At 41.6% G+C, this 25957-nt stretch overlaps 1 protein-coding gene across 1 annotated transcript; it reads right to left on the reverse strand.

Moving 5' to 3' along the window:
* Window positions 1-365: 365 nt before the first annotated feature.
* smtnl (smoothelin, like) lies at window positions 366-25390 on the reverse strand. The gene is made up of 10 exons (XM_082503344.1): window positions 25261-25390; window positions 24021-24964; window positions 7529-7610; window positions 6720-6980; window positions 6572-6634; window positions 6431-6491; window positions 6223-6345; window positions 6014-6137; window positions 3299-3450; window positions 366-1360 (listed from the first exon to the last, which is right to left on the reverse strand). The coding sequence occupies exons 2-10, from the start codon at window positions 24696-24698 to the stop codon at window positions 1234-1236; spliced, it is 1671 nt and encodes a 556-aa protein (XP_082359470.1). The 5' UTR covers window positions 24699-24964; window positions 25261-25390; the 3' UTR covers window positions 366-1233.
* Window positions 25391-25957: the final 567 nt, after the last annotated feature.

Raw genomic sequence — 25957 nt, forward strand, 5'->3', positions numbered from 1 at the left:
AAGTCTATCCAGTTAACTGGAACTTCCAAGCAGAATCGATCTTTAGGTAATATATTTGAGCTTGTACGATGTGGAGGAACCTAAGATCATATCATACACATGGTATAAAATCTCCACACATTGCAGATGGTCTGGAAACCGATGCTGTCCAGCTGCAATCAGCTCCAACAACTGGAAGAGACACTTAAAAACCACACAGACCCAAACAATCACACAACTTGATGGATTTACAAAAGCCTGATCACATGATCAACTATTTGCAATTGTTATGTTTTATGTTACTCTTTCATTGTAACTTGAGTGACCATAAATTTAGCGTTGCTTAGTTCCCAATGAATCCAGGATAGAAAAAAAACTGCAACATATAAATTTCACTGTTTATTTAAATTCGTTTCACTTGTGTCATAATATAGAAGTAGATATTAAGAAAAAAAAACCAGTTTTCCCAGAGAAGTAAAATTTCTTGATGTTGTTTTCCATATTTCAGCATCATCTAAGTGTCATCCAGCATATGTGGATTGAAAGATTGCTCACCATCCATCCATCCATCCATTCGCTACCGCTTATCCTTTTCAGGGTCGCGGGGGGTGCTGGAGCCAGGACCTTCTTGCTGTGTGGCAACAGTGCTAACCACCGTGCCACCGTGCTGCCACCGTGCTGCCAGATTGTTCACCATCATATCAAAATATCATTTTATTTTCTACAACACTGCGTCATATATGCCCTAAACAGTCGGACGTACAGCTTTACGGAATGTGACATTTCTGAGACATACCTCCTCTCCACAGGTGCGCAAGTTGAAATTAATATGGAGGTTAACCTACAAGCATGTGTGACAATAATGAACACAGCAACATTTCTGCTCTCTCTCCAGTATATCTCAGCCATACACACAAATACTCATACACAAAGTAAAAACCTAAATATAAACCACACACACATACACAAAAACTGCTGACCGCTGTGTATGAATCCATCTTCATGATTGTTCATACACAGCATGGATGAAACACTGTCCACTCTGTCAGTGACCCAAGCTGTGAGCACTTCCCCTCTGGGCTGCTTCTCCTGCAGCACAATAGAGGATTGTTTATTTATCCACCATTAGGGGGCGACCTAGTCCTTCCAACGTGCCAGCTCTGTCCACCAGCCCTACATGCAGAGGCCTCTGCCTGACAGCAAACCAGAAATTAGCTGATAGCATGTTGATGTTTTCAAAGAGGTCTTTGAGCGTCACTCGAACTTCCGCAGGTGATTGTAGAGGGACTGCACGTAGGTGAAGACGCACATGGGGTCTGGCTTACGGCCCATGATCATCATATCGTCCACCTCAATCAGCCGGTCACAGCCTGCCTTCGTTCTGGAGGTGGAGATAAAGGAAGACAAGTTAAGAAAAGGGAAGGCTAGAGAAGTGGCATCAGGGGTATTTCAAAGAGTGGACTTTCTAACTTTCTAAAGAAGAAGATTGAAGTTACCTAATTATTGATTTACAGGACTGAACTGTATCATGCAAAAAATACACAGCAGCCAGTCGTGTTCTGAACCTGTAAAGCTGCTGAAAATGGATTTTTAACAAACATGTTTTGTTACAGTTTGTTACAGAATGACATGGTGGATGTAATCATCCTGATATGTGTATTCACTGTCCTGTAAGTCTCAGATCTCTTTAAGAGGTCAAGTCTAAAGCTGGTCACTGAACCCACTGAATAATGCTTTTCAGTCAAAACAGCTTAATTCTGCTGCAGGCACAAAATAAACTTGTCTTTAATCAAGTAGTGCACGTCCACGCTGTAGGTCTGTGTAGTGCAGTGGGATAATAAGCTGGGCTTTATGAAGCCATTTGGTCAGTGTTACGTTTCGGTGTTGTCAGTGTGTTGTTTTTGGCGTGACTGTTATGTGTTTCCTGTTTTACTTTGAAAGTCTGTGTTATCTTAGTCTTTTCAGTTTACGTTTCCCTGTCTTGTCAGTTCTGAGTTGCCCCAGCTGTGTTTCCCTCTTGTTGTCCATTTTCCTGATTGCTCCCTCTCGGTATTTAAACCCTGTGTTTCAGTGTGTCATGGTCGCGATCTCCCCCGTGTTGTAAATAGTTTGGTGTTTTGTTGTAAATAAATAGTTTGTTGTAAATAGATTTGTCGATACTTTCGTTTCGGGATTTTGGTGGTGAGCTTTAGTGGGGTTTTTTTGTGTTTTTTTTTTTTTTTCTTTATTTTTACTTTTTTTCGTGTTGCACTCCGGTTGCCTAGGCCGGGGTGTAACATCAGGGAAAAGGAATGCACACCTTTCATCAAATGTGAAAAAGGGAGGGGAAAAAAAGCATGGAGAAATAAAAAGGACTGGATCTGCAGGAGTAATGATCGTTTAAAACGCGTGCATTTGGGTCTTTGTGGAGAGCTATAAAACAAACCAAGAGAGAAAAGCCATTCAGAAACATCCAACCACAATAAAGCAGACATGCATGGCTGATGGAGTTAAGGCTCATAAATCTTTTAAAGCCATATTAGCAGAATCCAGACACCACAACTGAGCTCCAGCTAACTAATAACTGTTTGTGTTTGTAACACAACAAGAGTGGGAGGAAGTTAAAGGAAAACTGTGACATCTGGGCTAATTTATGTCAAACACAATTAGCTTACTGTACATTTAACATGCTGAGATGGAGCTCTTGGGTTTCTTGCAGTTTCTCTGAGTGCTGGACCTTTGAGAGAATTTGGTTGGACATCTAATCCTGCGAAGGTTGTGGCATTGTGTTCACACACACACACACACACACACACATACCTGCTTTTACAGATGCGCTCACACTCTCTGATCAGTTAGTCAAGGGCATTTGGTTATTGGTTACTATCTATCCTCCTCCTCCTGTAGAAGGGAATTTTTTTATAGTACTGCAAAGAGCCGTGTGAAAATGTATCTGTTTTTAGTGAATTAACCTTCCATCAAAGCAAAATGAAAGGAAATATTTTGGTTTTACAAAACTAAATGAAATATTGAAATGAAAAATAAAAAAAATAAAAAAACAGAATGAAAATAAACATAATGTTTGAGAGAAGATAAAAAACATTAAAATGAAATAAAAAAAACATTCTTGTAGTGTCTTGTTAAAAATAAAATATACGTGAATGTCATTAAGAATATAATTTAAGGCCTGGTAAGAATGAGAAACATAACGTCTTCTACATATAATATGTAAAACCTACGAATTGACAGAAAGTGTATTTTTTAAGCTTGTGAAGCAGCACTTTGTCATATCTTCAAAAATAAATTATCCACAGCCTATTTTCATATTGTTATCACTCACTCTGCAGTTCCAAAGGCCAGCTCAAAGTTGTGCCTGCGATTGGCCGGTGACAAAGAGGTGTAGTCAAACTCGGTGGGAAAGAAGGAGTGAACCAGGGCACAGAAAGCCATCCCATCACTCCAACTGGATGAGAAGTTCTGGATGTCGATGTTCTGAGGATAGGAAGAAGTGATGATGAGTGTGTGAGAATACTGCATTTAGGAGAGCAGTGAGAGGTAAAAGATAGACACGTGACTTGTTGCAGCTTCATAAAGCTGTCTCCCCATCCGGCGTCTAACCCATAATTATGATGGCTAAAACAGACTTCCCCCTGCTCTGCTTCTCTCAGTCTCTGACGTGCTCTTGAAATCACGCTGTTTCAAGGATACCCCTTTATTGGTCTGGAGTTTGGCTTGAATGAAATGCAACACGTCACGTAATCGAATGAACGTCTCCCTCTTCTTCTTGTGTGTGTATGTAAGAGTTTGCTACAAGTTAATGAGAGTCTTGCTTGCTTGACTGTAACCAAAACCACATGGAGCAGCTGGCTCAGGCTGCAGTCAAGAAAAAAGGCTTTCAGAGTGCAGCAAAGTGTCACTTTGCACTTTGGGACCTCAGCATAAACCACGCTTCCACACCTCCGCAAAACACACATGTGCAATTAGACGCACCTATTTACCACAAGGATGCTCACTGCTACTGTAGTTGAAAGGAACACAGTAAGCACATTAGCAGTCCCTCTGTGTACCAACAGGGTAAATCAGCATGAAACAGCTGCATGTATCTAGGTCGAGTATTCTAATTTATAGTTTTCTATCTCTGACACACATTATGTACCCTGTCCAGTTTATTTGGGGAAGTACAATTATTTGTGTCACTTCCAAGAGTCCTATAAGTCAGTCAGTAGAACTGCTGTCACGTGTGTCCAAACAACAAGCAGCAGCTCCAGGAGCTCTAGTGCAGTGTCAACGTGTATGAAAGATGGCTATAGCTAGCGTGACATTAGCCACTAGTTTGTAAAGTTTTTAAGTTAGTCATACACGTCATTGTAGTCTTGGGAGTTTGAAAAAAAAGAATGGGACTGGACTTCTTTAAGTTTATGATGTGTCTCTCATCCAAGAGGCTTCTTCAGTCTAAAAAAAGAGTGGAGAGTCCCAGGTATTTAAACCTGAGTAGAGGTTGTTCCCTTTGGACTTGGTTACTGACCCGCTATTGATCATGTGAGTCATTACGTCAGGAAAGGTGTGGCTCATTACCATCACCGGGATTAAAACCACCTCCAAACGACTTTACTTGTATTTTCAAGCTCCTAAAAGCCCTTACACACTCATCACACTGCGAAAAAATGACAAGAAAAAGAAGAAACAGTTTCTGGATCTATCCAGTTCTCGCAAGAAGGCAGCAGCAGGGAAGATTTCACGGTTTGATCCAGGGGTTGAAGTTGTATCATGACTACTTTCACACATATTTCAGGATGCCAGTGGGACAGTTTGACCTCATGTTGGCAGAGTTGGGATCACATCTGAGGAGACAGAGTAATCATTTTAGAGAGCTGACTGACCGGAGCAGCAGGTGTGATTATTTTACTATTTCCATCTCATTGTGTATTCAGCAGTAGCCCATGTTTTGAGCTACAAGCGAACTTACTGCCAAATGTAGAGGTCTGATTGTTTATATCTGCTTATTTGGATCTGAATAAAATAAACACACAAAATATTATATGCGTCTGGTGTGTAATTTTTTAGGGTCATGAAGCTTTTTTTTCTTAATATGCTAATTTGGGCTAATTGCTGGTTTGCCCACTGCTTTGTACTGGACACCGTGTCACTCTCAGAAAAAAATTAATTAGTCTATTTGTCAAAACGTTGAGCTAATTAGGACTATTTTATTTGGAAGCACATAAAAGTAAGGTTAATATCTACCTTCTTGTATTTATTAACTCTTGTAGCGAAAGCTAATTTCACCAAGGCCTGTTTTCTACCCTATGAATTTACCTTGTTCTCCAATGACTTCCTTATGTCAAGTCATTTATAAAAAAAATCTGAAAATGTCAGGATGATCAAAAAACACAAAACAAAAGAACCTAGATGCAAAAATTCCGATGACATTTAGTATTCCATTATCTACTTATCCTTATACCGCTGTGTAATGTAGTATGCTCACTTGCTAGCAGGATTTTGTGGGGCTCGAGAAGCAACCTTACAAACTACCACAAAGTCAAACTGGATAGACCAACAGCTGTAAAACATTATGGAGAGGACAGTATGAATGTATTTGCGTCTTCCATTAGCAGCCTTGTGTTCTTGTGCTTCCAACTGTAAAGCACAGCTGCAAACATCTAATCAGCACACGAACATGTTGTCAAGTTTCCACTACGTTAGAGTGCAACAAAAAAAATAAACAAAGAAGAAAAAAGTAACTCTGGCTGAAATATACTCAGGCACACTGGATTATCTATGTGGTGCACATCTCTGAAAGTTTGTTTTTGTGCTATGGTGAAGTGAAGTGATGTCAGTGACTGTGTGGAGAGCAGGAAACAGTTGACGAAGGTAACTGACCATCATCTGTTCTGGAGAAGGTGAAACGTAGAAAATCAGTGTTTAAGCCTATTTGTCAAAATGTTCAATAGCTACAGATAATTTAATACATTTAAAAAACATATACGTTTACAAAAGTGTGACACGTTCCCCTCCAGGCTTTATTGGCTGGTGAGACTAATGATAATGAGTGTTTTACCTGGTAGCCGATGGTCTTGGAGCGACACCACTCGAGAAGGATCTGTTTGATGCTGCTGGCAGTGGACACCCCGAAACTCTGCGAGCGCTTCAGCTTGGGCTTCGACTCCACTGGTTTAAGACGACTGCACACAGAAAGAAAGGGGAAACAAAGATAAATAAGACCGCTGTGTTGATGTGCTGCCAAAGGTAGCATTACGATGCTCTCACCTGGCCTCAGAATCCAGTCTTTCAAAGATAGCTCGACGGGCTTGAGCACCGATGTTACGGGGCAGAGTCTGTGATCTCACCAGCTCCCGCCTCCTTTCTCCCATCTGCCCAAAGGAGCCGTCACTGCAGGATGACAATGCACAAGTGTCAGACAAAGCAAAAAGATACTTCCTCTGTTCTGAGAGTGTGATGTTTGCCATCCAATTACCTGTCAGACTCCCGTAGACCTGAGTAGGTCACAGACTTAGCAGGAACTGAATTTGCCTTCTCTGGAATAGACAAGGCAAAAAGTAAATTATGCATATCTGCAATACTTTTATGTCTAGAACTTTCTGAAACAATGACTCACCCTGAAGATAAGGAGATCCCAAAGCTCTGATAGGTGTAGGAGTCCAGGATTTTACAGAAGGTGCTGCTCAAAGGAAATTCTAATTTAGTTACAATTTATGCTGCGTTCATGTGTCATAACATTACTTCATGATGTAACTGTCAGCTACCTGGTTGTATCGGAGACTCCTCTATTGGCTCAGGCAGGGTGGTGCTAGAAGCTGGCTGGCCACCAGGTGAGGCCTCGGAGGAGGCCAGAGAGGTCAGAGGACTTGCAGGGCTACTTGGAACAATGGGTGAGCTTTTGATTTCTGCTGTCTTGGTTGTAGCAGTAATGGGCAGGTGGGGCATCCGCATGGTGACAATGGGAGCGTGCTCATGTGGAGAGTCAGTGGGTGGAGAGATCTTTCCATGTACCAGCACTGAATGTTCTGATTGGATGAAAAGGTATAAAAAGCTGATAAAGCATGCTAAAGATACAATCTAGGAGCAAAGAAAGACAGACAGCACTTCATAATAACTTGCTGTCATTCCCCAACATTTACCATGAATTCCTCTGAATTGGAAAGGACACACAGGAGACTTCAAAAATGAGAAATTAGACACAAACTAAACTGTAAATATTTGGGGACTTATAGAAAAAGTACAAACACTGTGTCTCCTTCTTACTGTATTATAGACTTTCCTAACCTTACCTTCTTACACTGTAAATATAGATTACTTAAGGTGCTAGTGTTAGCTGATAACTCCCCCACTTTACCCTCTGTTCCAAAAATGGTTCTGCTTTGATTTTTATGGTCTACAAATGATACACTTCCTAACGCTATAGCCACAAAACATCATAAATCTGTTTCCTTTGGCTAAGCACGCTGGATAAAATAACTGGAAACTCCCTGAAACAATGCTTTGTGACTGTATCATCATTAACTGCGGGGACAAGCTGCACTGCGAGGATGTGAGACCATAGCTGTGTGATTACCTTTAGAAACAGCGTGTCCATTTTCCTGTCCAGAATGTGTCGGGGCTGGGTCGACTTCAATTGGCTCCTCTCGCTCAATGCTCTGAAACACACATGAAGTCATAGTCAACGGCATGCCAACAACAGACATGAAGTTATGTTTGACCTTCATTTGTGACAAACAGGAGGGCCATTTTTCTTCACTGCCACAACACAATGTCATACACGTAAGATGAAAACCAGCAACTTAAGACTCTTGCCATTTAATCGTTGTAGGATTGATCAGCCGATTGTCTACTGGAATTGCCTTCCCCAGTGGACTAAAAACTGCACTTGGTCACCTTTTTATTCTCCTCTTAGTTTCATGTTTAGCTTTTCAAACACCAATATGTTATGTTTGGATTGTAGACAATTCATGTTCCTCTGGCTTGAACAAAAAAAAGAAGAAAAGAAATCCAGATGCTCACTGAGTCATTGTTGGACTCTTTCACTCCTTTCAAGTTTTCAACTTTTTCTCCAACATATGGCTTTTTTTGACACAGCTTCAGACAAAACAAAACAAATTGGCATGCCACAACTGAGTGCACTTCAAAGCCATTTATTTTGCACATGGACCTCAGTGAAGGCCTGCAAGTGCAAGAGGCAGAGGGATGCTTTGTTCCATGCTCGTCCCCCCCCTCCTTTGATAAGACTCGGAAAGTCTTTGTTTTAAATCGGGTGCTGCATGTCAGCGACGTGCTCAGGGATGGGAGAACAGCCAAAATCCACCCGGTTCTGAGTGCTAAAGTGACTGGGATCAAGTTTTTAATGTCAAACATCATCAGTATCCAGAGTTCGTATTTCAGCATTTACGTGACCCCACTTTTCTTCCTGCCTCTGGAATCAGTTCAGTCTTGTAGCTAAGGAGAGGCTGTCCTTTCTCTCTCACCACACCCTGTCGGCCACATGGGACAACTAATCACCATCCTTACCTCTATCTCACACGCTTAATGCATGGAGCTGCTGTTCCACATTGGTTGTGGCCAAAGTTGCTGTACTTTCCATGTGGCCTTGTCAGATAGATAGGCAGAGTTTAGTGTGACTATCGTCAGAGCAACACTGCTCAGGTCAACAGTGCAGCACTGACAGTATTTGCTCAAGGTCACAGGTCTCTGGTTCGCCTGTGTCAGCAACTGCCTCAGATAGTTAATGTCTGAAATGGCATCATATCAAATTTAATCTACTATTATAGCTTTTATTATGACGATCGTATAGAAATTCCCTCGGGCCTTGTTAAATTCTATTATTTTATATTTTTGTAAAATGTTATATATGATGTGCAAATTTTACCCTAAGTGATCCTGAAAGAGCTCTTCACAGACGTAACGCACCTTCGGGCAGCCATGTTGGGCAGCCACAGCTTGTTGAGCAGCTGGTTGTACTTCAGACTTGGCTGTCACAGTGGAATTAAGTAGACAGGGCCGATTCTTGCACAGCATTTGACTGAAAATATTATATCTTCAGTGATGCATCTGATGCACCAATTGTGTGTTTAGATAACATCAGTGTGCTTGGAAGCATTTTTCAGTTTCTGTTCACTCCATGAAATTTTTAATCTTCTTTTCCCTGATAGCTTAATCTTTCACAAAAGATGACTGTCGCTCCCTGTTCCCGTTCAAAGGAAGTTCTTCCTTCCCAGAATTGCCACTTTCTGCCATGTTTTAATTTTCAATTTAAATCAATTCAATTGTATTTATATAGCACCAAATCTGTTGCCTCAGGGCACTTTAGATTGTAAGGTAAAGACTACTGAAAAACAGAGAAAAACCCAGCAATCACATGAACCCCAACAAGCAAGCACTGGCGACTGTGAGAAGGAAAAAAACTCCCTTTTAACAAAAACCACAAGCAAAACCAGGCTCAGGGAGGGATGGGGGTTACCAGATGAAGACAGGACAAATAATTCCTATGGAAGAGGGCCATAGATTAGTAATAACCAATAACCACCAAATGCAGAGAGGTGTATAAACACATAGTGAGTGAAGAAGGTGACTGAAGAAGAAAGACTCATTTGCATCTTGGGAATCCCCCAGCATCCCCCAGAGAGTTCTCACTCCCTGTCTCATCTTTTGGGTTCTCTCTCTAATATTTTAGGGTGTTTACCTATGAAGCTCTCTGTTACAACTGTTGCTGTGAACTGGCATTATAGTCAAAGGAGCTTGCAAAGAAAAGCGTCTGGACTTCTTTAAGTTACTTGAAGACGTTTCACCTCTCATCCGAGAAGCTTCTTCAGTTCTAAGGTCAAATGGTGGAGAGTCCCAGATATAAACCTAGTGGGAGTGACCCCCCACAGAGGGACAAAAGGACCCCCTGATGATCCTCTAATCGCCTGAGCCAAGGTGTGAAATTGGGTGTGGGTCCCAATCAGCCAGGGTTTCGGGTGAGTTCATTGTGAAACCTGGCCCCACCTTATCATGCGAATTCCTGAGATCAGATGGCCCAGGATGTGAGTGGGCGTTAAGGCGTCTGGGAAGGGATCTCAAAACTGGATTACAGATGGCAGAGAGTTGGTGTCGTAAACCCCCGCCTCTGTTCAAAGATGGTCGCTCACAGTGGACATAGATGGCTTCTTTCACTCCTCTTTCAAACCATCTGTCCTCTCTGTCCAAAATGTGAACATTGGCATCCTCGAAAGAGTGTCCTTTATCCTTAAGATGCAGATGGACAGCTGAGTCTTGTCCTGTGGAGGTGGCTCTTCTGTGTTGTGACATGCGCTTGTGAAGTGGCTGTTTGGTCTCTCCAATGTAGAGGTCTGGGCATTCCTCGCTGCACTGTACAGCAAGAAAGAGGAGTGAAAGAAGCCATCTATGTCCACTGTGAGCGACCATCTTTGAACAGAGGCGGGGGTTTACGACACCAACTCTCTGCCATCTGTAATCCAGTTTTGAGATCCCTTCCCAGACGCCTTAACGCTAGGTTTATATCTGGGACTCTCCACCATTTGACCTTAGAACTAAAGAAGCTTCTCGGATGAGAGGTGAAACGTCTTCAAGTAACTTAAAGAAGTCCAGACGCTTTTCTTTGCAAGCTCCTTTGACTACGATGACCTGGATGACTGAGAACCTTTACAGACAAGTGGCATTATACATTCAAACTGTACTGAATTAAAAATTCACTTTTTGGTTCAGACTTCAAAACTCCTTAGACAAAGTATCTAGCTCTATCTACCCGCTGATAAAAACTTTTTTTCACCCAGGCAGTTTGGCAGCTGGTCTGGAGCCAGGGTCTTATCTTAAATCAGTGCTTTACAAGCCAAAAGCTTGAGGCCACAAAGGCTGTTTAGAAAGCGTCATCAACACTTTGCTGGTCTAGAAAACCCAGAAAAGCGTAGCACATATGCACGTCGCCATGCAATTGAGCAGATGTGAATATAAACATTCAAACAAGGAAATAAGAGTGCAAACACTGTCAAGACTTTAAAACCTTGGAAAGAATTTTCAAGTGTGAAATGACCCAAATTATAGAATAAAACGGCTTATTACTTCACTGTAGCAGTCTGGAGCCATCGGTTTGCTGAGATCTCGACCCACCCAATACAGTGGAGATATATTCACTGGATAATGTGTTTAGGTATTGGAACCATAAACAAAACCCCAACAACACCTAAAGAATAAAGAAACAACCTCAATTGCAACGTCTCAGAAGACAGAAACTTGAAACTTCTGCATCCCCTCTGTACATACATGTATATACAATGTGCTGCTCTGGCTGTGAGACAGCACACTGTGCTCAGTTGAGGAAATCTTGGGGCGTGTATATGTGTGCATGATAGACAGAGTGAGCTCAACGTATAGGAATGCTGCTGGGTCATGTGTGTGAAAGCAAGGCAACAAAAGAGAATGTGTGCACGGACAGGGGTGGTGTCATTTTATTAAATTGTGATGACACACTCAATAAGGGTAATGTATGATAAAGTGAGGAAAGCAAAAGACAGGGAGTGATTTTATATTCCATGATGGGAAATAGTGTAGAGGGGCTGGGAATAAGGGTAGTGAGGTGGAAACAGCTGGCTATCCAGCAGGAGGAGGGAGACAAATTGCAGAATGTCTGGCTTTGGGGAGGGGAGCTTCCCCGACTTAAGTACTCAGATCATCAGATGTCCACTTTAGGTCAGAGGGGGAAATATGAGAGCATAGCTGCTGAGGTTCCTGTAAACTCTCTGGCATCTCGAGGTTTATTTGCTGGCAGAGCGCGCAGCTGAACGCTGTGTTCTGCACACTTCACGTGGCACAAGGTTGACCAGAGACCACAGGACAGGCCGCACTCATCACATTTCTGCATGCATTTGGTTAAACAAACACTTTGGCACAAGAGCCTCATGAGTAGGAAATCAGTCAGCTGATATCTGTTGGATTGCTCTGCACTTGATGTGCTGATATTTTATCAAAAGCTGGATGTCAGCCAGACAGTGTCTCCTAACATTTGGAAGTACTAAAATGTCTGTAACGTGATGAGTCTTTTGAATGTCAGTGTGCAGTAGATAAATATTAGTACTATTCTTTAGGGGTATTTTTTGACCAGTGAAGGTCAAGACTCAGGTTAGCAGCTGCTACACAGCTAATATTTATACACACACGAGTGAATACGCATGTAGTACTGACAATGAGGTCAAGCAAACATTACAGAGTTTCAAGTTGCTGAGCAGGATTAGCATTAGCATAGCTCACTAGGACATCATTACTCCCAGCTATGTAAAAATCTACAATTTTGCGAGATTGCTCCATGATTTCATGAAACCCCCGAAGTAGTTTCAGGAGCTGAACCTGTATTTCACATAAAAATGCAAATGTTGTTACAGTCTGTGTTGTGAGCATGGTTTACCTCCCAATCCAAATCTTCATTAAAAGTCACCTGAACTAACTTTAAACTGTATGTTTAGATTTAGACTTCACCACTTCCAGCCAATTAAATTATTGCTAGACAGGCCACCTACAAATGCAGTATTTTTGTGCCATGACACTCAGCATAACTACACCCATGCCAAGAATTAGCATCTGCTTGAAATCCTGTATCCTTGTTAATTAGGCCTCACATTTTAAAGACATCATCACCTCCTCTGGTTCCAGATTCATGAACCTTTAACATCCAACAGTCATGTCTCCCTGTACTGGCAGACACGTGTGTAATAGTAGCTGTAAGCAGGAATCATAAAAACACAGAGAAAGCCAAAGTGGATGGACTTTAAGGAGGTCAGCTTACATTGTCTGCTTTCTTGTTTTGCTTTAGTCTTGCACAATTACATTAATGATGTTAAAGCTCAGAGGTAACTGCTAACTATTAGCATAAATGTGAATATGCATGAACGCACATGTATATTCACATTTATAAAAGCTCCTTTTTCTTTCTTAGAGGTACAACAAATCCACCAGTGCGTCACTGCATCGTGAGTGAGGAACTATAAAATATCTGGACCAAACTGTTAAAGCAGAGCAGAAAATGTAATGAAGCCCCCAGTCTGAGAGTAGAGACAGAGGAGGAAATATGAGGAAAAGGAGAACATATTAGATTTTTGCACTCTGAGGTACCCCGTGGATAAGTGTCCGACCTCCACTGAAGGAAACTGTACAAAACACTATCATTTCGTTTAACCCCCAGTCAAATAGCTGATTTGAAATCAGGGTATTCAGTTAAATATTTTATTTGTTAACCTTCAGAAAAACTCACACATCTAATCATTACAACTGTGTAAATGTTTGCAATTTAGCTCAAACTGAAGACAGCTACCATCCCTCCTCTAGTGCAAGTATATACCAGAATATTTGCAAATGTCAGCTGTTGCTTTGGGACAACACACCCGGCATGTAAACCTGTCTGTTCAAACAGGACGAGGTATGAGGGTGATGGTTGAGTGCCATATCCTGTGTTTAGTCACAAGACATTGTTTAGCTGTCAGAAGCGTCTTCATCAATGACACCTTAATAAAGACTCTGAAAGGGTGGGGGGTGAGGTGAGGATGGGAAAGAGACTGAACCCTGAGCTGCCCTCAATGAAAATGTGTGCCTGTCAGACAAGTAGAAAATAGTGCTTGGCTGGGTGAATGAAGCTTATGGTAAAAATGACCGTTCACTTAAGTGGAAAAGCGCTATGAGCACCAGTCTATTTTCTTTAAGCGAATAGTCTGCTTAATAATCTGCACTCTGAATAGCTGCGGTTTGGGGAAGGCCTTGAAGAGGACTGGCGGTGGCTCCCCGGCCTGGCAGATCCCCATGTACTAATGAGTACTAATAAGAAGCGAAAGAATTGAAAAAGGGGAGGGAGGGGCATAAAGATAAGAACGAAAAACTTGTAGAACTGGGGGGACTCATATATAGATAAGACCCGCAAGGTGCGTGTCTGGAGGCGTGGTCCCGCTCCTGAATTTCAGATAATTTATCTCCAATTAATGAAGTCATCAGGGTCTCTGAGGCCAAAGATAAACTGCTCTGCTTGGTGACATCTTGTGCTTTAGCCCTCTCTGAGTTCCAAGCCATCACAGTCAACCCTAACTTGACTTTCTTTGTTCTCTAGGAGAAAAATAATGCTAATGCAGTGTCCTGGTACTTCAGAAAATGTTGCTTTTAAAATGTGGTTGGCTGACCAGGTGTATAGCTAAATGTCTTTCTTATATCTGTTGTTTTTTCATCTTTCCATCTTGTAAGCCGTCCTCTGTCCTTCACTCTCTTAGAGTGACCTTTGAGTGCTGGAGGAAAGAAACAACCATTAAAAAATGGAGGCAAGCTGGCGCCCTTCCAACAAGTGCTAGTGTGAAGGAAAGTGTGTGTGTATGTATGTGTTACCCATTACCTAACTTTAGTAGCTACTTATTTGCAAAACAAATGCCCAAACGCAAAGATTTCCATGAATACACGCATGATTACAGAGTGAAGACTTGTGCGCTTGTAGCGATACAGGACTATAAACTACATATTGTAAATTTTTACAGAGCTTGCAAATTATCATACATCACTGTGAATGCGACCTTCCATTTTTCTATAGCAGCAAGAAAAAGGTCAAAGCAGAATACAGATAACAGCAAACTGTCCAGAAACATATGAAGCAAGAAGCATGTTATCATGTACAGAAGCTACTGTAATGCTATCAGAGGAAACAGTTACACAGGACTCCAACTCTGTAATTTCCTTACTGGGGTCTACTGAGGAATCATTTTCTGAAGGAAATAGACACACTCACACCACCTGTTCTTCAAATACATTCACACAGCCTGCAATTTCTTAAAGAAAAATCCCAGGGAACACCACTTAGGGTTGGGAGTGGAAAATATGCACAGCCTTTGAACTGAGACAATATAAAAACCTAATTGCAGGTGAGAATTACTGTACAGGGAAAGGTTTACTTCACTAACATAGCACCACTGAATGCAAGATGCAGTCTTAGCTGCTGCTGCCAGCATGTGGTTTCACTTGTGCTTTTCAGACTTTTCTGAATTTTCTGATAATCCTGTGTCTCTCAGAGACAAAGGAATAAAACGTGGCTAAATGTAGTGAATACATTTGAACAGTGAACCTGTTGTTCGGTGAATGTAAGCTATGTTAAGAGTATAATTTACAATCCACTACCTGCCGCATCTCAAAAAAGGACATTTGTAAGCTTTTCCTTGTGTGTTGGTGGTTACGTCGGATTCATTTGTGATTTAAGAATAATGGAATAAGAACACAGTTTGTTCTGTGTCTTTCAGGCCAAGTACTGATGACAAATGGGTCCAGGTGGGCTTTTGGAAATGGACATTTCTCACAGTAACATCTCGCTCCAACATGTGGAAGCAATAAAGACCTCCCCTCCTCCATCCTCCTCTTTTCCAGGCAATGAGGCAGAGGATGTCAGCATAAACGGGGGAGTTTGACATGCTGACCTCTACTATGTTGGTGAACATGAACGGTCTGGATCTCCTCTCCCTTCACTCTCATTTGTAGCATACAGCTGAATACACCAGACAGGTGTGTTGTTATGTTTAGAGAACCAGGTGAAAAAGGAAGGCCGCTTCACTAATCACCTCACTTTAGTATTCCAGTGCCAATATGTGATGAATTATGCCCAGTTAACACTCAGTGGATGTGTGGCACCAAGTATGTATCTATTAATTTCCCAAATGTCCAAAGCAGCTACAACATCAGGCTCAGCTGTCTGTGCCGGAAGACTCTACTTCTGAAAAAACATGTAAATTTTTGTGCACTCTCACCAGGACCTTGTCAAAGTGTCACCTAACCCCTAAAACCAGTTTTCCTTAAAGTACCTTCTGGGCATTGCTCCAAGACAACAAAGCCAGAGTGCTGCTAAATGAAATCTGTAAAGTATTCCCAGCATGGGACTGAGTTGAGATAGCCAAAGAGGCAACCTTAAAATCTATCAACTCCTGAAGCTGACTTCCAGAGGGCAGCGAGAGTGAGTGGTCCCACAGGCTGGTTGGTCAGTTATTAACCTGTTTCCAGAGAGATGATGACAGGAACACGGCCTATTGTCTGGAAGTCATTAAGAGAGCCAGGGGTAGTCTCTGGGAGTGGCTGCATACCTCTGTTAAACCCCCAGCATGTGTACACACACACACACACACACACACACACACACACACACACACACACACACACACACGTGTGCACGCAATACTTGGTTTCTTTTCAGCTGTTCCTCAGTTTCTGTTCTGCATTTCCATATTGGTTCAGACTCAATAGCTTCAGTTTAGGAGAATAATTGTTCAAAATAACTCTGATAAGCAGTGTGTACCTCCAAACCTGCTTAATAACAGCCAATCACGAGGGTAGACATACTTCTATAATATGTTGTGTATTGATAACTGACTCCAAGATAGGAGTTATGATCTCTTAACATCCATCACTTAGAGACACTAAGTGTCATTCTGGCCTTACAGTGCTTCTGGTCTAAGATTTCTACTTAGTTGTACTACATAAGAGAAAATCCCATATTAAGGTGTGGACATAAGTAACCCTATACCTTCCTGTAAAAATGAAGTGGTGTTTAGGGGACTAGTGACCTGGTGGATGTTAAAAGGTTAAACTCTGTTTTCTGTCTCACTCATGACTGTATTAATAGCCACAAAGAGGAGGATGGGGTGTTGGTGCCAGGAATCCAGCCTTAAAGTGCAGCCCAGCTCGGATGGGAATATGGGGGAAGGTTAAAGGGTGAGGAAGGGGCCACAGAGCCACACAGAGAGAATAGATAGATGGATGCATGTATGGATGGCAGACAGATATCAGGAGTTGTTCGTCACAGCTATCAGAGACTGTGGGGAGTCTCCACAGGCGGGTGTGTAAATGTCAGCTGTCTTTATCACAGAAGTATACAACACCATGCTCTTTACCCTGCAGTGTAGCCTTCTAACTCATTTATTTGTCTTTCTGCACCCAGACACGCATTTTCAGTCTGTTAAAATCTGACCAAAATTTGAGTAAAGTAATTAAGCAAACCGATTAACTTTAAGTCTTGGACAATGCAACCCTCTCAGGCTCAAATTAAAGTCCTGCAGTGGTACTTCTGAGTAAAAAAACCTCATAAAATATGTATGTGGAGTCAGGTTGTTAGTTTTTAACTGTTGTAAATCGGCAACGCCTGCCTCAAGAGGGTTAATCACTGTTGCCTAATTCAGAGTTTCAAATAATCCCTGTTGGTCTTAGACTGGGTCTTGGAAAACTCTGTTAGCCTATCCTCTGTGTAAAGTTAGTTATTATTAATCTCTTTCACAGTGTGTCTTGTGTCCTGTCTTCTTCCATTAACCTCCACAATCCAGGAGATAGTTGTCCCTCCTTGAGCCTGGTACTGCTAAAGGTTTCTTCCTTTTAAAAGGGAGTTTTTCCTTCCTACTGTCACCATTTTTTTTTCATAGGGGATCATCAGATTGTTGGGCTTTTCTCTCTGTTATTGTAGGGGTTTTACCTTACAATGTAAAGTCACATGAGGTTTTGGTGATTTGGAGCTATATAGATAAAAGTAAGAGGTGGGAATGCAATTGTGGGTTGCACTGCTGCTCCTCCACATTGAAAGGAACCAGTTAAGGTGGAGTGTTCAAGGTATGTCCCTGCATAAAAAGCCCCTGGGGTAGACCCAGGATACGCCAGAGAGATTATATCTCTTGGCTAGCCTGGGAACACCTTGGTGTACCCACCAGATAAGCTGGAGGAGGTGGGTAGGGGAAGGTAGATTGTTTGCTCATGCTGCTTCCTCTGTGACCCAGCCACCCAGAAAGTGGATGGATGCATTGAACTGAACTATTTAAAACAAGCCGTTTTTGGTTCTCTTTCCATTTCCTTTAGAAAACTGCCATTTGCAGCTCCATCCCTGAAACTGTCTCAAACTGAGAGCGTAAAGCAGATGGACTCACATCTAATATCTGCTAATGTTATTATTGCAAACTTTGGCTATATTAGTGGCATGAAAATAAAGAATACTACGATAGATCTACTTTTTAAATCAAACTACAACGAACCCAGAAAAATGAAGTTGGCTAACATGATGTGTGTGTACATTGAATCACCATATATGCATAATTTATATGTGCGCATACAAAGCGAGAACGATACTATTGCGGTTTTTACTAATTTACTGCTAAATGAGTGCAGCAGCAGGCAGTAATCCTGGCAAAGGATGTGTACTGCAGTTTGGACTTGGGTCAGTGCATTTAAATGGCCTGAACATGCAATCATCAGTTTCTTCTCAGTCTGTGACTAAACTAAAAGAGTGTAGGCTGACTGCTACAATGGTCTGTTGCTCAACTGTGTAGATAGCATCAGTGCTGGATTTTATAATGTTAGTGGGAGATGGATATCACGGGTGTATGGGGAGGGACTGAGGGGGTGTAACAAATCTAAAGATTAGACCACAGCTTAGCTGCTCGAAACTCTGATAAATATACAAGATTTCCCTTCAGCTTGCCAGTATATTATTACTGTCATATGAAGTTTAGGAGCTTGGTATAATTGCTGTAAAATAAGACATGGGTTGAGCCAGTGGATAGCTTCTGTCTTGAAGCAGTGGTAGAGTGCAGATGTTCTTTAAAATTAAAACCACATTTCCCATAAATCCTGTTGCTTCCTGCTAGGTCTGCCATCACCAATAAAATCCTTTGTTGAATTTGTACCAGACTGCTGACAAGAACAAAAATACCTCAAAATGTGCCTGGTAATGATTTATTGATGTTTTAGATGGTGCATGAAAACAACACATCGGCAACTGCCCAATATGCAGTTTTTCCATTGTGAGTCATAAATCAAGCACACCCATTTTCCACACACTAAAAACAAGTGAGAGCCTCCAGGGATGAAAAATAAAGGCAAAGCAAACATCAGCTTCAGTTCCTGTAGTGGTCTCCATAGACTGCCATCTAAAATGACCAAAATACTGCCCAAACTGACCATTAGTAAGCTTATTTATGGTCTGATATAAGACTGTTTTGACTTTAAGTCTATAGTTAAGAGCAGTAAATGGATGATTTTATTTTTAAAATCTTATAAATATACTTATACCTCAGCACCAAATCCAGGACACTGTTGCTTCAATAAAAGACACCCTGGGAATAAGAAAAGGCCACTAGCTAATGAAAAAACACAACTCTGTTGTTGTTTGTGCATTGCCACTGACCAATAATGCTGCTTTGTGACTGGGGAAAGACAGTGGAGAATTTGTTCTTTCTGTGAGAAAGGCTTTCTAAAATGCTGACTCTTTTTAAAATAGTTAACAATGTAAAATAATCTGTTTCATCCAAAACCACAAATTTTTGTTGAAGTAGTTTTGTTGTGCAAACCTAACCAATGAAATTAGTAGATCAACATTGATTTTTGGTTTCAAAACAGATCCCGTGGTCAAACATAGAATGAGTGCTGTGCACTATGTTGCTTTTCAGTATCTCATCTGACATTCTAAAGGCTGAAGGAAAACATCTCCCAATACATTTAACTGTCCCTATCACCAAGTTGCAAAGCTGTAGCATCTCAATCAGTTGCAACAGTGGTCCTGGAGCACGACGACCTGAGGTCATCATTGGTAACAGCCACAACTCTAAACAAAAAAAACAAAACACGCACACACACACACGCACGCATGCACGCACGCACACACACACACACACACACACACACAAATGTGTTTCCATTTTAAACGAATTTCACCGAACTTAATCAGATGAAACAGAACTTCTCATATACACAGTTATGATCATCTTGATGAGGCAGATGGACATGACTAATAACCTCAGTGAAAATAAAAATACATAAAGTACATTTCCACTCAGCTTCTTCTTTAAAGAGAAGGGAGACCGCAGCGAAAAAAAAGAGACTGATCATGAATAAAGACGCTCATAACTCACTCACAGATACATGCTGCAGGTGCTTTCACTTCACTACCAGAGCGAAGGTGAAATGTGTGCACACAGGTGCGTGTGTCCGCTTGTGACCGCTTGGCATGTACATTGATGGTGAGGAGTAACAGCTGGAGAGCAGGATGGAAGACGACACGCCTGTACACATCTCTCTGGCTGCAGATAGCTTCAGCCTGGACACGAGCTGTGAAGTATGCCTGCAGTCTTTGTATTTTTTTTTAACAGAAACTGAACTCTATGCACCGTATCCTCCCCATCTCACCTTGACAGCCAGGTGAGGATGTGGCACCTGAGCGAGCTGCAATTATGATTTCAAACAGCAGCCATGAAGCTAATTACCACAACACAGAGCACACACAGCCAACCTCTGTGAACACATGCATTATTCTGCTGTGTGTGGCTGACAGTGGGGGATCTCCCACAGCAGAGATACACAGAAACAAAGGTGCCCTTGTGTTGTTTAGCTCTGACCACATGATTTCACAGAAGATAACATTCTTCTGTTGTATCCACGACATAGTTTGGTAATCACGGATACAGGAGCAACAGCTATTACCATAAAGTGTGCAAGTGCTTTTAACGTTTTTGTAAGACTTGTAACTCTGCATGAATATCATATCATCAACAGATGTAATCATGTATAGGTGCACCCATGGCTTCAAAAGCTAGCAGTGCCCATTTAGCAGAAATAAATTGCTTGTGGGTAATTTCTGATGACCCTTCGAGGTAAAAATGCAAGATGCTTGTCTTGCATGTACTGCCTGTTTCTCCAGCAACATATCAATGGAGCTCCTTCCATAATGCTGCATTTCTTTTGAGACATTCCGTGGTGGATTTGCAAGACTTCTTAAGACCACTGTGCTTGGTGTGTGGTATGAGGACCCAAAGTTATCTTTGGTTCTCACAAAATATTTGCACAGTGTGTCTGTCAACACAGACTAAATTATTTCAAAAGGCCTGCTCTCCAGCTAATTGTTCATTAGTTATTTGTTTTGTAAGGAGATATAAATATATAGAAATATAGTGCTCTTTGACACTAAAAGCCATTGAAACACAACGTAAATCCTACAATGAAATCTGGGGCTTTTTGGAGAAACTATTTACTCTTAATTTGGTGGTCAAGTCCTTCCTTACTTAAAAAAAACTCTACATCCACCTTTTCTATCTAGCATTTTAGATGTTCGCAAGATGACATGCTAGAATAGCAAGGAGAAAACCAGACCCCAAAGACGTGAGAGGTTCAAATTAGTGATGCTCTGGCCTATTTAAAAGGAAGAAAAAAGATCAGACAAGTCAGCTGGTCTAAAATGCTAAAGTTACATTCTGATTGATGTGCATGTGTATTTCTGAAGCTGTCAATGACATTCTTTGTGAACCAAATCATATTTTAAATGCTACAGTATGTGTGGCACTTTTCAACATGCAGCAGATGGCACATGCGCAATGCTAACTTGCTGAATGTAGTTAAAGTTAGCAGAGGTAGCACCAGCAGCTTTCTTTTCAAGTACTAGTAGTAAGAAGCCAGCAAAGCAGTAAGGTGCCAGCTGGTGGTGGATGGCTCCATTGATAAAGCCAACATCTAACTTCTGTTGGACATTAATAAAATAATAATATAAATATTTTATTTCACTGACTACCATTTTGGATGCTGCATGTCCATGTCTATGTTTAAGGAGTTCCAAACTGCCTCTCATATGTTCATAGGAGTGAGATAAATACTTCATGATCATGTGTGTTAATGTGGTGTAGTGTAGTGCATTGAGTGAGTCATTCAAACTATCTGAATGCCAGTCCAGTTGACATAACCTGGAATTCTAATTACTTGGATGTAAATAACCACTTTTTCAAAACGCTGACTAGTTATGTCAGCCGTTTCCATACAATGTGTTTACTACTTCCCATGATGGTATGTGTATCTCCCAGCTTTGTGTCAGCGCTGAGTGCACAGGAAAGGCTAAATTCGGGAGCTGCCCTGCTCTGAATAAAAAGCAGACTTAATACTAACCTCATGATTGTCACACTTTCCACAACTTTATGGTGTGTCTTCTCAGGACCTCCTCCTGCCATACAAGTTTCCCAATGCCACTTTAAAGTACTAGTAACAACTTGACATGTGACTTCACATATTATCTACTGTTGATGGACTCACAATGGTGGTCATTGAGTTCAGCAAAGCGAACATCTGCTCTGCAAAAATCTTTGGCATAGAAAATGAAAAAAAATAGAACCAAGATTTTAATAATATACTATACAATCACATAAATGTAAGCACATTGAACAAGTTTAGGTTTTGATAGGGCAACTTGTGTATCTCACTCACTCTCAGCTGGGATAAGTTGGGGGTCATAGGTAAGATTGGTGCATGCCTTAAAAATGCATTTAATATTCTCAAGTTCCATTTAATTCTATCGCTCTGAAATTGCAAATACTTGAAGGGTATAATCAGTACTCCAAACCACTCAATCGCCTAGGAACGGGAAGACATTAAAAAGCATCTTGATCGTCTTAAGCTGCTGTCTAGCCTAAATATTTAGAAAGTTTCCTTATTTCTCTAAGGAACCCATAAATTTATCATGAGGACAAGGCCAGGAAAACCACACGCTCATCATCAACCGGCTGAGTGATGCAGAAACCACAGGATGGATAAAAGCCAGGAGATTCTCTTTCGGTTTCATCAGAGGCTAAACAAGCCAAGGAGGAAAACAAAACCAGCTGATGTAAATGGTTAAGAACAGTCATAAGACAGAAGACATACTTTCATGAACTGCATCCCAAGTTGAACTTAAAATAACTGGGAATAGCTCAGAAAGCACAAAACACTAAAACTCTGACTCACAGACTCATTGATGTATTGTGATGTAACCCACATGGACACATCATGAAACCAGCTCTAAAACATTCTTGGCATCTGAAAAAATATCAGCTTTACAGAAACTAAGAGAACAAGCTTGTTTTGTTAGCTTCACCCACCAGTTTCTGGATGCAGTCATTAGAGTTTCAAATGACTTTCACAAGACCAAAGGAGAACTATGTAATCATTCAGGTGAAGCTAAGGCATGAAAATCAAACCAAAACTGGATAAACGTGGTACATCCAGGACTAAGGCAATAATGACTAACCAGAGCCGACATTTCACAATGCTGACTTCAAATATTTAGTACAGGTCTGAAAAACCACACAACCGCACTAACTTCACCTCCCAGGAGCCTTCTTGACTCATGTTACTGCACTTCATAAATCCTTAAGCATCCTGGCAGAGGGCTATTGTGCAACCACAGTGACATAGCCAGTGCCTCGTATGACACATCTACACACCCACAATTCAACATTGCTTCATTTAAACTCATAAATCTGTGTCTTTACCACTCTGGCCATTGCAACTACTGCTACTTTGCAGTTGCACTATATTAAATTTCCATTCATGTTACAAAGTACATGACAAATCTGAACTGTAAACTAGAGAGTAGATAAAAATATGCGAAGAGCTTCTACAAGAACCCTGGAGGGCATCAAGTGTACATTTTTTTGGAATAGATTCCTTGAAAGAGTGTAACATTTCTTCCCTTGCAGGCTAAAGCAATGATTTTCAGTCAGGTTACTGCCAGGGAACAATCAAGAAACTTTTTAAGGAACAATTAAAAAGTTAAAGAAACAATATATATTGCAGTAATATTACAACAATTTAACTGCTAGCTAAAGTAAAACTCTATTTTTAGCCAAATGTAATTATAAAACTGAGATATTTAAATGTGTCTACAGTTTCAATTATTACCAATAATATAACAGATAAACTGAAATTGTGAACTACAGATATATAACCATCTATATAAATGTATCTGCTAATATATGCTAATGGAAGTTAGCAGTTAGCTAAGTTAGCACAACATTTTAAGGTAACAGAGGCACATAGGCCTAGGCCAAGACAGGTAGAAACGGAAAAATGTATATTCCCTGACAGGTTGCTGATGGTTACTGTTGTCAGTAAAAACCAGTTCAATATCAGTGAAAATAAAAATAAATGCGACATGGCAAGGTTGACTGAAGAACTTTCACATTTGTTCATTCGGCACATTTGTTCACTCTAGACATCAAAAACCTCTGAACCACTAAAGAACTCTTCATGAATGGATTTCTGCTCTATGAAGTACTCACATTTGTCTTGCTGGACACAGCAAAAGTGGCTCGGCTGGAGAAGCGGGTGATGGAGGGGCTGCTCCCAGACACTGGGCTTGTCACCATGGAGGAAACTCTGGAGCCAGCTGGAGGACTACTGGAGGTGGAGGAGGATGAAAAAGTGGCAGGGGGGGATGCAGGGATAGTCTGATTGCTGAGGCTGCTGTAGGTCTGGGCTTGGCTTCCCAAGGTGGAGGTCTGCATGTGTAGATGAGCCTGACTCTGTGTGTGAGCCTCACCTTTTCCGTAGATCACCTCCTTTATCTCATGGTGATTCTCCTCAATGTCATCTAGGTGGTTCTTGTGGTTTTGGGCATGTGTGTGGTGGTTGTTGTTCAGCAAGGTGCTCCTGTCACATGTGATGCCACTGAGGAGCTCCACCTGTCGAGTCAGAGAATCCAGCTGACTCCTGAGCTGCCGATTCTCCTGCTGGAGATGAACCACGGCTCGTCCGAGGGGCCCACTCAAGTTGTTCGTCTCCTCCAGACGACGCTCCATACCCAGTTTAAAAGTACTCACATCCACATGGATCTCCCTGATGGCATCCCTTAGAGTGTTCTCATAACGGGCTAGTGCTGCACACACAGTCTCGCCCTCTGGAGAGCAAGATCCTGGGCAGCACACTTCTCCCATGTCACCCACTGCTGGGGCTTCCATTGGCACAGATGCCACCACTGCTGACCCTTGGGGAACAGGCCAGATAGTCTGCAAGTTAATGACTCCCTGGTGACGGTCTGCCTCAGTCAGTGATCTGAGAGTTTTGCCGGAGGGGGTGGGGACTGATGGACAGGAGTTAAGAGGTGAAAGTTTGAAAGGGGTTGCAAAGGACTGGTCTGTGTTATTACCACTCCTTCAGCTACGTCCCGAGATAGGATGCTCAATAAGGTCTGCTTTCCAGGTACCAACTTCACGCCAGCTTCTGTCTGAAAATACAAAGTGAATAAAATGCAAACACACTGTTAAACTCTTCAAAGATCTGCTGAAACTCAACTGAGATGACTGTCTGTGGAGGATAATTAGGGGAAAATTTAATATCTAACAAAAACTGACACAGCAAACTTGATTCTAAGCAAAAGTTCAGACTGAAAAAAGCTACATTGTTTCAAAGAACTGAGAAGAACAGAATAAAAGCATTCATTTCTTTGAGCCTGATCTGATTTACAGCTGCTGAGAAACACAACGATGAGGTCATCTTCACCCACAGCTGCAAAAAACCTACCTCGGTTTTGCTCTTTGCTACAGCTCACCAGACTTTCTTCGGCAGCTGTATGTCTGTGTGTGAGGGTGTGCGAGCTCTGCTCTGCTCTGCTGGCTCTCTGGTTTGTTTAAAGGTTGATCACTCCTCTGGCCTTGGGGAGGGAGGAGAAAGGGAGGGATAAGGGAGGAGGGTAGTGGTGGAGTGGAGAACTTGCATGCAAAGAGTAGTAAATGTGAGGGGAGGGGAAGCGGGGCGGTGCAGTGGGTAGATTTTATGTCCTAACACTGTCTAAACTGTCTTACTCCTCCTACCCTTTATGTTACAGCAAGTTTTCCCTGTTTAAATGTATACATGTTAGACGATATTGGAAGAAGAAACAATGAAATATGACTGCTGTAAAATAGAGTATTCGTGTTTATCAAAGCCTGTAACTTGAATGTATTTTTTGCACGTATTATATAGTGGCCACTCACAACAAATTGGTTAAACACCACTGACATTCTCCTAAGCTGAACTGACGATTCTGTTTTTCATACAGCTGGTTGAAATACTTGAAATGTGTGCTGCTGTACTTATAGAGAAGAACCCGCAAATAATTTTCCACTAATCTTGCAATTCCCTTCAGCTCTGTGCTAAAGCCTTAGCATCTTTCAACTTATAAAACTGAGTCTGTGGTCTGCAAATTTCCAGTCTAAGGCTCTCATCAGGCTCATTTATC

Source organism: Aulonocara stuartgranti (assembly GCF_965226115.1).
Source record: "Aulonocara stuartgranti genome assembly, chromosome: 14".
Classification (NCBI taxonomy): domain Eukaryota; kingdom Metazoa; phylum Chordata; class Actinopteri; order Cichliformes; family Cichlidae; genus Aulonocara; species Aulonocara stuartgranti.